The following is a 14,548-nucleotide window of genomic DNA, read 5'->3' as shown; positions in this document are numbered from 1 at the left end:
CGTTGTGACAGCTCGTGGGCCTAGGTCGTGTGTGATACCTCATATGCAGAGCAGTGCCTTATATCCGTTTCTTTGTTTCCTGTTTCTGTAGGTGATGCTGAAATACAAGGACAAAAAGTGGTACCAGTTTTAGACTTTCAAAGAAGCTGCTTGTGGCTTTATTAAGAACACTGTTCAGGGAAGCAACGTTCATTCCCAAATCTACCAGTCACTGGCCAGAGACAGCTTTTTCTCCTAGAAGATGTTTTCCTGTTACTATTATTGGATTCATCACATTGGGAGTCAAGGAGAAACTTTACAGACCGTGGGACGGAAGCTAGAATCATGTGGGTCTTAGTCCAACAGCTGGCTCATGCGGTAGCCAATTTTTTTTCCAAAAGGAACTCAACCATCACTGTGGCATGTAGTTTTTCAGAAGCTGTAGGTATGAACTGTGGGGAGTGTGTCTGGTTAAAAAAATATTCTGTACAAACTCGAATGTTAATGCACTTATAAAACTTTGCATGAGTAATTGACATCTTAAAAAAAAAAAAGAAAAAAAAAAAGAGAAAAAGAAAGCATGTTGTGACCGAAGAAAAATGGGATTTATTTCTATTCTGAGAAAAAAAAACAAACCAAACTTAAATGGCAAAAAATATTTATTTTTTAAAAGTGACATTACAAAAAGCCAGTACATTTCAAGCATGTTTGCTATTGTTCTCAACACAAAAATGAGTTGAGCTGCGTTTTCTTATCTGCTGTTTATTTCCCTCAAAAAACCTTGCTTGAAATCAGTGCTCTTTCTTTAACTCCTACCAGAAAAAATAAATAACTTCAAAATCCTACGCCCAAAATTTACAGATTTTTCTCATAGCTAGACAGGCACTATCTGAAATGTCATTAAAACATCAGCATAGATGGTTTATTTGCAGTTCAGAGCACATGACGTTATCCTCACCAGTACTTCTTAAAATGTGCTCTAGATTCATCTCAGTTGTCCTTGAAGGGGGCTGTGGCATTTTTTCATCCCCGTGGTGTCTGTATCACTCGGTTGCCTTATTTCTCAGTAGCAGGAATAGAAAACCAGCTTAGGAAATGGCTTCTTGAAGTTAGGAAAGGCAAGATGGGAAACCCCAGGGCTACAAGTTGGAGAGTCCTGGCAAGTTCTGCTCACAGAAGCTGCTCAGCAGCTGGCAGAGCAGTGATTTTTCTGAAGTGGTTGGTTGAAATAAGGAAACTGCACAGCAACCTCCCCCCCCCCGCCAGCTAAGGCTGGGGAGAGAGATCCCAGCAGCAGGACTAAACGATGGGCCAGGGGAGGAGCATGAAAAACAATTGTCAACATACGGTGCTGAATTGGCACATATATAAAATGACACCACGGGTGCATGGCAATTGATTTTCTGCTCACACTGCTGAAAGTAATTTGCTTCTGCTTCAGAGCGGCTTGTTTGGTTTCTACAGTGAATTCTGCAGAAAACTCTCCAACCTGCAGCTACAGAAGAGAGCAGTAAGTAGAACCCACCTGTCTGCACAAATAGATTCCTAGTCCGCGAGCGGCTGCAGCCACAGCAGCCTACAAGAGCTTCACTGCCACACAGGTCAACTGTTAAAGCAGAGATTTTTCCAAGATTGGCTTGGAAACAAGGCACTGAAGGCCTGGACATAGTTTCAAATTAGAAAAGGAAAGTGAGGAAATGGTGGAAAAGCAAGAGTTTAAAAATTTTCTGTAGGAGGAGAGTGACATCCCCTGTCCCTTCAAGGAGTCCTGACGGACACTGATGCAGACAGGCGGCATCCCCCTCCTAACTAGACCTTAGCTTCACTGGCGCTTATACCATCCCAGTGTTCAGATGATCTCTCCCAAAGATGCCTTGCCCATATCCTTCCTATTTTTACAAGAAAATGGAGCCCAGGAAATTGTACAGTCCAGAAGTCTAGCTTCACTATCAGCCCAGCTGCACAACAAGTTAAAGGGTTGGTCCAGCTCTGAGGTGTTCGATTTTTTAGTTCACAGTGTAGCACAACGGGAATGTTACGCTTTCCAATTTTTTTTATTTCTGGGTGGGCAAAAATCAAAATGATGCCCTGACAAGTCTAGCTTAACCGGGCATGAGACTCAACACGTTCCTCTCTGTCACAGGAGAAACTGCTCTGTAATTGTGAGAACTGTAGAAAGCTGTTGGGGAAAAAGGTCAAAGCTGAAACAAGGCCTAAGTTTCTGCTGAGAATTAAGGAATTGGAGTTGTTTGGGAGCTGTGTGTGTTTGAGGAAACAGCAAACTCACAGCTCTGATGCCAACAGGAGGTGGGTTGGGGAACTCCTTCCAGCAGCCAGGTCACAGAACTGGAGACTTGTGGGCGTGAGGAAGCACCACTAGAACCAGGCATCAAGAATGAGAAATAAATGAGAACAACATTATAGCAATCTTTTGTTTAAATAAACACTCTGCCTGTACTTTGGCCTATGTACTCCAAAACCACTAGTCTCTGGGCAACAAAATCACTTGGGGCACCACTCAAACCCTCCAACCAACTTTATAGACCTTATTTTTTCCTGCTTTTACAGAGAAGCTGACCAGCTTTCATTAATACCAAGCCAAGGCTGCCCCACTAGTGTTTGTTCTGTACCCAGCTCTACGCTTGCCTCTGCAACCGACCTGGTGCAGATGGAAAGGCCATTCCCAGTTCCAGTGTGGCACTTACACGCTCACAGGCTACGGGACCAGTTTCCACTATGAACTGGTGTAACGCAGGCAGCCTGGGTAGCGTATTGTGCTCAGGCAGCAGTTGGTTCATTTCAATGACAAAGACGCTACTAAGTTTTCGGCTGTATCTCACGTGTGTAGCTAGTAATGCAAAGAGCCCCCCCCTTACCTTGATTCCAGTGGCAGTGTCTTCAGGCTGGAGGAGCTGGAGCCCGTTGGCTCGTTTAAGAATGAAATGTAAAAATTTAAAAGCAACTTTTAATTGCTAATCACTACAGCACGCCCAGAGAGAAAAGTGTCTTCAACAAGTCATTTACACAATGCCCGACTGACTCTGGCTGCCAACAGGCTCTAGCTTAACACCGGGGGGACACAAAAAACCAAAACAAACCTACCAGTAGATTTCCATTTGCATTTTTATGCAACAGAGAAATGAGACCCTAGCATCCCTCAAACTTACAATTTTTAATACTAAACTTTTAAGCAACTTTTCTCTGGTACTCCCCATCAGGTCACAGCTGTATCTTGCTTTCCACTCTTACATAATTTACATATTTCCAGACAGTTACAAATTACTATTTCTGTTAAGTTCACCACTTGTGACTATAATTATCAATTTTCTTGTAGTCTGTAGAGATCTAAAAAGTTGTATATGTTTGTATATAGAACATTCTATATATATAAATATATATATGTAATGTATATGTTGTATAAGTTTGTTAGTGCACACTGTTAAATGCTTTCTATCACGATTTATCATGTATGTGGAAAAAAAACCCTTTCACTTAAAAACTTCAATGAGGGAGGAAAAATTCTTGCCTGGTTGATTTATTGTGAATGAGGGGGAGTGTGGGATTTTTGAAAGGCCTGACCTGAACGCTACTAAAGGCTATCAGTGAAAGGAATAGAGATGCAGCATTCCGAGCAACGAGCACAGCATCTGGCCTGACCTGACTTGCTGTAAGAAAAATGAGGACACTCGCTGTCGCTGGATGTTGGAATCATGTGCTTTCACCTTTCCCACTAAGACAGCACCACCTCAAGCAAAATCCTAAACTTAGCAGTATCTTCAACATCGCAATCCTCGCTTACAATAGACCAGATTGGCTGGAAACAGTTGTTCAATTTAAAATGCTTTTTGTTCATGTGGAGACCCAGTTCCCTCACATTTTTCCTTACAGGAGCTCTTTATCACAACCACATCCAAAACCAGACACACAGAACTTCCAACAGCGCATGCACACACACACACACGCACGCACGCACCTCTGGGTTCCACCAGATGTGTTTAATCTTGCGCACAGAGCTGTAGATAGACAGAGTATACAGAGAAAATACATTAAATTATTTATATATTTTCAGAGTTGGCAAGTCTTCAAGGATGTACAAGCTATTGTATTTAAAAAAAAAAAAAAAGAATCGATTCCTAGAGTTTTAACTTAAGCTTCAAATCTTGAATTAAAAGACAAGATAAAGGAAAATTTGAGAATCAGGTTTTGTTTTGCATAATGACCTGTTTTCTAAATTTTTTTACAATTCTAAAGTTCAACTATGTACATCAATTAGACATTCCCTATATTACCAGAATATAGCGTTAGACAAATATTTAACAGAAATACTCCATTTACTACATTGTATAAAATTATCACAAATAGAAATTCTTTAAAACAGTTTACATATTCCTTTTAGAGAAGCCCCTTCACATCACATGTACATTGTATCGAAGATATACATACAAAAATATTTTTTTTAGTATACAATTTAAGTGGAGAAAAGACTGCAGCTTGAATAAGAGCTGTGTTCAGCCTCAGGACTCCTCCATTTATAAACTCTGTGTATTGTAACACAGGCAAAAAGCCAAATTTCAGTTGATTACGCCCCTTAAATACCCCAGTCTCCCTGTCGTCCCCTCCTCCCCCCCTCCCGTTCCATAACCTAAAGGTGAATTCAAGCACAGTATATTTCAGTCTCGAATGTTTTTTTGCCTTGGTATGGTCTTAGTAAGAACACACTCTCTCTCATTAAGGAACTACGCGTGGCCATTTGTAGTCAACTCTTCATCTTAGGTGTATTAAGCAATAGTCACGTAAATGAGTGTTTCCATTCATGTGTTTTGTTTTGTGATTAAATCAACAACTCAAACATTGTACTTTTTTAAATAGCAACCAATATTCAGATTCAGTGTCGAGGAAATGTGGAGAGAATATGTCTGGGGTTTGTTAATGAGTCATTACCTGTATCTCAGAATGAAGGCTAATGTGGGGTGAACCACACACTCCTGCGCTAACCATGTCCTGTTTCCGCAGGTATCCTAAATCAGTGTCACAAAAGGAAAAATAAGGCATCTTTAACTGAGGCTGTTTCGAGTCCCCAGTAACAACCAAAAAAAAAAAAAAAGAGGAAAAGAAAATAAAGGAAAAGTTATATTAGTCCGTGTAGATCTCTTTTTTCTTTATAGTGCGTGTCAAAGGTGCATGGTTTTACATCTATGGCTTTGGATGGAGTTTACACTACTCATTCACTCAGGAATAGGGAAAATGCAGCCACGGTTGTTGCTGGGTGGGGATGGCCACCTCCCTTCCTCCAGCAGCTCGCGCAGGGACAGTACCTGGGCTCCAGCTGCAAGGAGCTCACACGGCGCTCAGAATCATCCCACTAGTCCCCAGGAATATCAGCCTCGTACCTGGGCTTCTCAGCTGAGTGAGAGCACCCTTCACCCCACTTCAGGTTAAAAGTAGTCACCTACAAGCTGAAACCTCAGAAGGGCAGAAGAAACCTTGTTTCAGGGCCCTTTTTACCAACCAACGTGTTTGAGTCGCTCTGCCAGGAGAGGCTCAAAAATGCCAGCCAAAGCTACTGAGCTTTCAGCTCCCTCTTTTCAGCTATGGATTTATAGGAAAAAACAGCAGGAAAAACTCCACAACTCTCTCCTTGATGAAAGGCAAATAGCATGGGAGAAAAGCAAAAGGACCAAACCAGACCACATCAGATTACCTGTGTGTCATCTGCTGTCACCTACTTCTCTCCCACCACTGCCCAGCTACCAGAAAGCGCACAGAGCGCTTTCAGGAGGCAGGGACAGAAGGAAAGCTGCAGCAGAAAGACCAAGCAAAACAATCTTGTGGTCTGCATGTGAGGAAAAGGACCGAGCAGCTCTACCAAACATCAATGGCAGGAGTTCCTGCTACTGAATTCAGGGACGTCCTGCCCCATACAACTGGAAATTTCGAATTATTTTGACAAGAAGGCAGATATGAACTGAACGGAACAAGGCTGCTCAGCAGCCCAAGGGGATGGGCTCTCCCTGTGAGGAGCTGGGTCACACGGGTTCACACGAGGTGAAGACAAGGCGCTCCCAGTGACCACAGCGATTTGTCAGGGCTGAGTCCCAACCCGGTTTCTTCTGGCAGACAGACACCCACCTGCCGGTGCAGCAGCCAGGCAAGGGCAGTGCAGGGCACAGGGACAGACCAGGCTGCCACAGCAGTTCCATGGGCACCGAGTGACACGGCTGCCATAACAAACAGAAGTCCTACCTCTTCCACAGCGTTCATCCGCCTTCTCGGGCTGTGGGACCACGCGTGTTACTGCACGTGCTGCGCAGCGCCAACTAATGGGAGGCAGAAGCGGACTGCAAAGAGAAAGACACACAAACCAGCCGAGGAACAGAGAGCGAACGCAATCAGATGCTTCCCATCCTGTCTCCAAGATGACAGAGTAGCCTGCACTCTGGTTATCAGGTCCTGAACTAGAAAAAAGTCAACTAAAGCCTCAGCCCATCCGAGGTGGGGGGAGAGGGTCCCACAGGCAAAAATAAGTAAGTAATGAGAGCAGCCAACCTCCTTCTATCAACTTCAGAAAACAGCAGGTATCATCTTCTGCACAGTTCCAAGAAGTGCCTCCGCTTACCTGACCTAAGCCCTCTTCTGCTTCCCCTGCTTAGCCTCACTAATAGTTAAAGTCTAATCAGAATTAAGGAATGTAAATAGCAGCAATCAGGCAACAGCTCAGAGCCAGTTCTAATATCATGACTCAAACGCCACAGCCGCCTCGCTCACAGAGCAGTGGCCACCTTTTATCTTCTCATTTGCTCCAAATTACTGCTTAATTAAAATGAACTCATTGGGTTTGTTTAGCAAAATAAGTTTAGTTCTGTGTCAATCCCCTTATTGATTAGTGTCACCCCTGTCTAGGGAGCTTGTTGGAAAATATGCATGAGATCCATCCTGAAATACTAAAGACAGTACGCGGGAGAAAAATATCATGATGTGCCAAAGAACAAGCAACCCAAATTACAGCAGCTCTGGTGAGGCTGAAATACAGCACAGGTGTGTCACCGCATGACACCCCGGGACAGGAAATCATTAGCCCGTGTGAATTGATAATGAGTCCAACCCAGCATCTTCACAGGCAGAGCACACAAATGGTCAGACGCCAGGGTGCCGAGGCTCAGATCTGTTAATAACAAAAGCTTTAATAAGCTTAGAAAAGAAACAACTGTCTATCAGCCAACTGCTGTGGATAAAGAGCTCGGCCATCAGGTGACAGATGTGGTAGAAAACCACAGCGCAGAGCAGGCAGGAAGGAAAAAAAAAAAAATAAAATCTCAAGATCAAGTGAAATCCAAAGCAGGAAAGAAGGCCAAGTCGGTGCTGAGCAGGGCAGTCAAGGCATCCTCGCCTGGGGCTCTGACTCAATACCACGTGTCCGCTTTGCCGCACAGCAGGCAGGTGGTGGATCAGAGTCCAGGATGTGGCCTTTTGTACACAGGCCCCATTAACGTCTTTCAAAACTCACCACGTTCTTGAAACCTCTCGCTGCCAGGTACTTCTGATGTCAGGATCACGGCCACGCCAAAAGCACTGCATTTGAAGTTAACAAGTTCAAGCGCGGTATCGGGCCGTTGAAAGCCAAGTATGCATCCTCTCAGATCAGGATATAAAGGCAACTTCAAAAAGACACATCTTAAAATGGAACCAGCAGAAGTTCAGAAATGAAAGAATAATTAGGGGCTTGAAAATTTCTCACAGGAGGCAAGAATGGAAAGATGGAGATTGCTTACATTAGGGAGGAACTGCAGAAGAAAGACATGATAAAATAATTAGAGGCACAAAGAAGATGACGGGAGGCACCTGTCCTCCCTTTCTTGTAATGTGCAAGGGCTACATGATGAAAATAACAGATTTCAAGGTCAGGCATTGTATGAAGTTAACAAAACCAGCTGAACATGTATAACCACCACAACCATCTGGAAGCCACATGATGTGAGGTTTAGCCAGACCAGAAGGTATGGGTGAGGAGAGTAACACCAAACAGTGGAAGATTAATTCCCTGCGAGCTCCTTTCTTGACTCCTCTTTTTAAGGATCTGATCCCGGCAGCTGACCCAAGTCAGTCTCAGGACTTGGACTTAACAAGCCCAAACTCCCAGAAAAACTTTCTGCTTGATCACAGGGATGGAGTCAAAGACTCTGAGGCAAAGCATGGGGGGAATCTGAGCGGTTTTTAGCGAGGCTACCAACAGGCAGGGTATGAGGCTTCCCTAGGAGATGGGTCTCTGAATGAAGAGCCACAGGGTCACCCAATGCCATTCAGCAACAACTCCCTAACACACCAGACCTCATACACCAGCAAGGATGTCACTTCAGCTGGCCAGACTGAGATTATTTTTTTTCTTCACAAAAATAAGAATTGCCATTAAGTTTTTAACCAATAAATTGAGTTTCATTCTTTAAAAATGAATGTATTTGCTGGTGATTTTCCTTTAACAATAAGAGAGTCCAAACACTATCCCTCCCTCTCAAAGCCAGTGTGCAAGGTAACAGTAGAATGAATTACAGCAGTCACCAAAATGCTTTCCTAAAAGTCAGAGACCAACCAAGCACCGGTTCCACGCACTGTGAACGCTGGAATGCTGCACAGCTGCTCAGTGAGAAATCCAGCCAGTGCTAAAGCCATTTTGACCCCCGAATCTCACCAGCAGGATCCAGTACAAAATTATCCTAGCAGAGGCCTGTAAAATTTAGCATTAAGTGCAAACTCAATGACTTTTTTTTTTGCCCTAGACACAATTACACACAAGAACAAATTATCCTTGTGCTTTGTTTTATTAAAATAATCCAGCTCATTTCATATGTAATAAATTCATTAGGCTCTAGAGCTTTGTTTTAAATTACAAGATCAAGCATATTTTAACAGAATTCATTTAAATACTGTGCTTTTAGCAATTAATAATTTCACAGTTCTGTAAACGCGCTGTCTGACCTCTGAAGGGTTTGGCTTGGTAAATTCATATCAGCTTCCACCACACATTTCAGAAGGCAGCCTGCAATGACATCTGTAGAAACACGACACAGGAGGATCACACCACACACCAGCCTGTCTCTGCCTGCGAGAACGCTGGCCCTCATCATGCCCAGTCCACGGTGCCTTCGGCCTCACCGCATGCGAGACAGCTGCATTTCATGTCAGAGCTCCAGGTCCTGCAGGGTTCCCCAGCTAGGTCCAATTTTCACTTTAACGTTAAGTTTTACCGAGAGTTTGATGGCGTTTTCCATCTCGTGCTTGACAATCTGAGCAACCTACAAGAAAATACTAGACATCAGCAGTACACATAACTTCAATGCTCTGTTTTTCTGTCAATAGCTGGGGTGGCAGGACACCTGGAGTCCTCTCCTGCATTTATTTGCTCTGGCCTACTCCCGATGGGAATGCATTTTAATCCTGATGAGGGTTTATGAATTGAGAAGGTGTATAAAGCCAATAACATTTAATGCAGCACGGAGTTGTGACTGGTTCCGCACTGTTTAATGCTACCTAGAAAAGAGGCGAGATTAAGTTTTCATTAAACACTTGAGAGTCCTGCAGAGTCTTCTCTTTCACCCAGCTGCAGAATTCTAAGTGTTTCGTGGAGCCTGTTCTGAAAACTTCAATGTACTGAAAGCAAGACACAAAACAAATACACCAGAAGCAAAGAACAGTGTTCCTCCTCGTTGTGTGGGCATGAGAGGCGCTCTGTGAAACACAAACCACAACCCTCTGGGAAAGGGGAAAACCACATTCAATGCAGGTGCTAGAAATACTGCTCAGGTTGCCCCTCAAAATTTTGTCGAGGGAACTTCCAACATTTGCTGCCCTCCAAAAAGTCTTCCTAAGAAAACATTCATTTCACTACACAGTTAGGGGACCAGAAGATATTTTTGCCTGTAACTTTTTGGATTGTAAGAGACTGGAATTTTTTTTCCTGGCTGGAATACCTGCCCTGGATAAAGGGACTTTACTTCCTACCCCAAGACCCACACAGAGTCCAGCCCGTCCTGGATTGCTTATTTGAATGAATCTTTCATTGCACACCCATCCCACAGCAGAATGAAAAGAGGCTTTGAAACTATTGCGATTCCTCATCTGAGTTAGAGGCCACTCTATCAACACAGGAACTATTCCAGCTTTCTGACCCCTCCATACATTTTCATAATTCCCTCACTGGTACCCACAGTAGAAATTTCTCCACAGTTTTTACTGGGGAATGGAGGAGGGATTTTAGGAGATCAGAGCACAAGCGTTTACAATAGCATTAAGAACTAAGGGGAGATTTGTCTTCCAAAACCCTACGCCCTTACATACCACATTTCAAAATGATCTCGATAACCTAGAAAAATGCTTTGAAATAGGACATAATTTAGCACAGACGAGCACAGAGTAGAAAGAAGCAGGATAGAGAACTAGGATAGAAATAATCTACTGTTCAAAAATAGGATGAAAAATAACTGCCTGGGCAGGAAAAAAATGGGGTTATCGGAGATTAAAAACTGAACAGGGCTTAAGCATGACACACTGTTGTGAGAAGGAAAGCAAACACAATTCTGGAACACAGAACAAGAAAATGTTGCTTGTGTGACACAGATCAATTTTCTATTCTATTCAAACCGCTGCAGCCTTGATCAAGTTTGGGGCCCAGTATTTCAAAAGAAATGTCAACCATACAGAGGGAGATTCTCTGAGAATGGTCACAAGTCCAGCACACAGTGAGACACATCAGATTAGGGCTGCTGCACCTAGGACAAGGGACGGCAGCTGCAGAGACACAAAAACCAGTGTGAGGTTCCTGGTGAAGTTGATGGGATGACATAGGACATGCACCAACACCCTTGGACTCTGAATTTCCTGTACGTTAAGCAAACAGCTCCATTTCCAGGGTTTTCAATGGTCAGCTAAAACATGCCTGGAGGAACACTGGCCACCTTAAAAACATAAATGCAACGATGCTGGGGACAAGCAAGCAGTTTAAGAACATCTAGCCTTTGATTCCTAATCTAGCCTATACCTTTACGTTCCTACCTGACTCCTCATTGTCAGGGTCAGCTCAACAGGTAGAAGGTCAACCCTCCTTCTACCATTTTTAGCAATATTATTACAGTCTTGCTATTGTGACAAGCTCTGGAAATTCCCTGCCTTCACTTTGACATTCTGCACAGACTAGGAAAGCCCTGATGCTCCAGGCATTTCACACCTTCAGCACAAGAAAAAACAGGTATTACCCCAACATGGTCTTCTAAAAGAGGCAAGCTAGCTCACTGATAGACTGCAAATGAAAACAGAATGATCACTTATGTCATTTCTCTTAGAAAGCATTTGTAAGGAGACTCTGACTGGAACACAAACTCCTAGATACATGGAAAGATATTTTTAGTTTTCTTTTGTGCACTTTAGCAGCTGAAAGTAAGCTAGAACCAGCATCACGCATGTGACCAATCTAACTTGTCTGAATAAAAATTGCTGTTGCAGCAGAGAAATACATGATTTACAGTATAATAAAGTTCTTATGCCAGCAAGATGAAAAAACCTCACCAATACAGAAACCGGGAAATGCTCACTTCTTTTTTTTAGTAAAAGGTATATTGTAGTTCAAAAGGACTAATTAATTCAGGCCCTACTTTGAGTAGGGACTTAAGAGGGAAAGGCTTCAAGGGATCCTTTCCAACCCAGATCTTTCCACTATAGGATAATTATAATGGTGCATCTGAAAGGACAGCAGGCAATATTATCACAAATAAAAATCCTTTCTGGCCCTAAAAACAATTAATCAAAGGGGTAAGAAGTACCTTGTTGTCTTAAGCTAAACAGAAATCCTTGAAAAACTAGCAAAACTGGCACACACAAGGAAAGCCTGAGCCTAGGAAACACTCCTTGTGTACCTATGCTGATTTAAGTGACTGCCCAGAAAATCTATGGACAGAAATACATCTGAAGGCAGTTAGAAAAGCTGGCCATAATTTCCCCTGAAGTTGAGGTTGTTAATGAAAAAAATATAATACAATAAAAATAACATGCAAATCCACTCATTTGGCCCCGGTTCTTCTGGGAACGCCGCAATAACTTGGAGTTGGTATCTAAAGACGTAAAAGGCTACACTCAGGGGATTTCAGTTTTCTACAGAAAGAAAATTAGGACCCTTTTCATCTCTAAAACAGCCTGCCTGGATTGAAGCAGCAGATGTCTGAACAGAGCTGGCAAAACGAACTGAAGCTTGAGCTGAGATTCAAGAGAAAAATATTAAACCTTTTGTTCTTAATGAAATTAAAAAAAAAAATGCTCAGGCCAGTTAGTACTGCTGAAAGCTCCCACAGACTAGGAGCTACAGCTTGCTGTCAGGAAATGGCCTTCTGTCATTAAAGATGTGTATGTGCAGAAGAGAAGTGGGAGAAAGCCATCCCCAAGCATGCCCTGGGAACCTTCCTGCATTTGTGCTCAGGACTTGGGAAAGCATTGAGCTGCCAACACACGGCTAAAACATTTGCTACTGAAAGCGGTTACACAGACACCACTATGCCCAGGCACGGGAGTGCCTACACGGTGGAAGAGCACACACACAAGCACATGAAAGGTACCTTAAGTCCACACAGCATATTTCTCATAGCTACCATGCTGCTAACCGGGATCACAACGCTCCTACCAGAAAGACAGCTAAGTAGGGAACGAGGAAACGAGTACCAGAAGCAAGGAATCCTCTTTTCCCTACACAGAGTATAAACCACAGCTGTAACAATACATGTTATGAGCTAGGGACCAGAAGACACGAGTGTAAACAGAGAGGCAAAAATACCTCAAAACGAGGAAAAAACCTCCCCCTACCCCTGTCAGCAATAGTAAACTACTTCACTCATCAAGTCTTGTGGAGAAGTTGTACAAACTGCTGTTATAAGCAGCAAAGCACACGTTGGAAAAATGAACTTCAGCCATGAGAGTGGCTTGAGTCTGAAAATAAAGGGATCAAGAATACAAGTATAATTTTTCATCCAATTCAACATTGTTTTCACAGTCCTTTTAGCACACAGTGAGAGAGGAGTCCAGGGAGAAAAGCTGAGCCCCTAGAATGAAGGTTTGTTTGAAACACCGTAATGCAGTAGGGACAGCTGAAAAAGCAACTGCACGGCTGTACCTGGATGACGTCGTCCTCTGCAACTTCATAGAGGAGCTCATCATGGAGTTGGAGGATAAAGAAACATCCGCTGATGGGACGTAACATCCCTCTGTTGCTCTTCCTCGCCAGCTTTCCTACACAGGTGCAGAGCACACTTTGTTAGATACCATTTTGCAAAGGCATGTTTTCTCTAATTAAAAAACACTCACACATTCCTAACGCAGAGAAAAAGAACACGAGGAACTTTGAAATGAAAAAGCCATGCCTACAGATAAAACCACAAAACATTGCTATTCTATCAATATTTGTACAGCTACTGAGGGAAAAATGTTAATGAAAGGCATTTTAGATATAAACAATTCAGCCTTACATTATGAAGATATGAATCAGAACAGAAACAAGAGACAGTTGCGTCTCCTGAACCATCTGTTTTAAAAGTAAATTTTAAACAAAATCACGTCAAGTATAATCAGAAGTTGGTTTGCAATGTTCTCTCTGGCAATGAATTAGGATTCTACATTTCTTCCAAAATAATTTTAACGGCTAGTCTTAAAAGGCAGTAAGCCTCCTCCCAAATGCTGTTATCTGAAACTGTAGCTACTACTCCTGATTAAAAAAAGGAAATACAAAAAGAGCAGTTTTTGAATAAACAAGTAAGCAGCTGACGAGAACAGGATCCTGGTAGGCCTTGTCTGACAAAAATAAAGCAGAACAAACCGTTCCATAGTAAAAGCTTTTTTTAAAAAAAAAATAAACAAACACAACCTCACACACAGACTCAAAAGTTATTTATTTCTCAGGTCAGCTAACAGGAGGACTCCAGTTCACAACTACAGGAAGGGTTTCACAGCATCATCAGTTCCTCATGCAAGCCTCACACTGAAGCAGCAATGTTGAAGAAGCCACATGACGCAGGATGCTTCTTTGATGGCACAGGCCTTTATAACTTGCTGAGAAAGAATTCCTTCCAGTTCTCAAAACAGCAAGTATCAGAGGAGGAAAAACTGTCACAAATCAGGAACTGTGTGGTGTGTAGGACTCGGGAGGTGATTGTCCCCCTGTACTCAGCACTGGTACCTCGAGTACACTACCACCTTGAGTATTGTGACCAGTTTTGGGCCCCTTACCACAAAATAGACATTGAGGTGCTGGAACGGGTCCAGAGAAGGGCAACAAAGCTGGTGAGGGGTCTGGAGAGCAAGTCTTATGAGGAAAGGCTGAGTGAGCTGGAATTATCCAGCCTAGAGAAAAGGAGGCTGAGGGGAGACCTTATCGCTCTCTACAACTACCTGAAAGGAGGTTGTAGAGAGGCAGGGGTTGGTCTCTTCTCCCAAGTCACAGGCGATAGGACAAGAGGAAATGGCCTGAAAGTTGCGCCAGGGGAGGTTCAGATTGGATATTAGGAAAAATTTTTACACTAAAAAGGTTATTAAGCATTGGGAT

General features: G+C 43.0%; 2 protein-coding genes across 3 annotated transcripts in view; one reads left to right on the top strand and one right to left on the bottom strand.

Annotated features, from left to right (window-relative positions):
• The window catches only part of STXBP5L (syntaxin binding protein 5L), a 201,316-nt gene extending 201,183 nt beyond the window's left edge, over positions 1 to 133 (top strand). For both annotated transcript variants that reach the window (XM_074145586.1, XM_074145578.1), the window contains one exon: positions 92 to 133. In XM_074145586.1, the coding sequence (XP_074001687.1) occupies positions 92 to 133 (42 nt within the window). The remainder of the gene's footprint in view (positions 1 to 91) is intronic.
• A 9,019-nt stretch (positions 134 to 9,152) lies between these two features.
• Positions 9,153 to 14,548, bottom strand: part of POLQ (DNA polymerase theta) — a 57,779-nt gene continuing 52,383 nt past the window's right edge. The window contains exons 30-31 of the mRNA XM_074146395.1: positions 13,124 to 13,239; positions 9,153 to 9,266 (exon numbers count right to left, since the gene is read on the bottom strand). Of these exons, the coding sequence (XP_074002496.1) occupies positions 9,153 to 9,266; positions 13,124 to 13,239 (230 nt within the window). The remainder of the gene's footprint in view (positions 9,267 to 13,123; positions 13,240 to 14,548) is intronic.

Source organism: Numenius arquata, chromosome 1 (genome assembly GCF_964106895.1).
Source record: "Numenius arquata chromosome 1, bNumArq3.hap1.1, whole genome shotgun sequence".
NCBI classification, from domain to species: Eukaryota; Metazoa; Chordata; class Aves; order Charadriiformes; family Scolopacidae; genus Numenius; species Numenius arquata.
The sequence above is the reverse complement of the archived record's forward strand: the minus strand, read 5'-3'. Positions and strand labels throughout refer to the sequence as shown.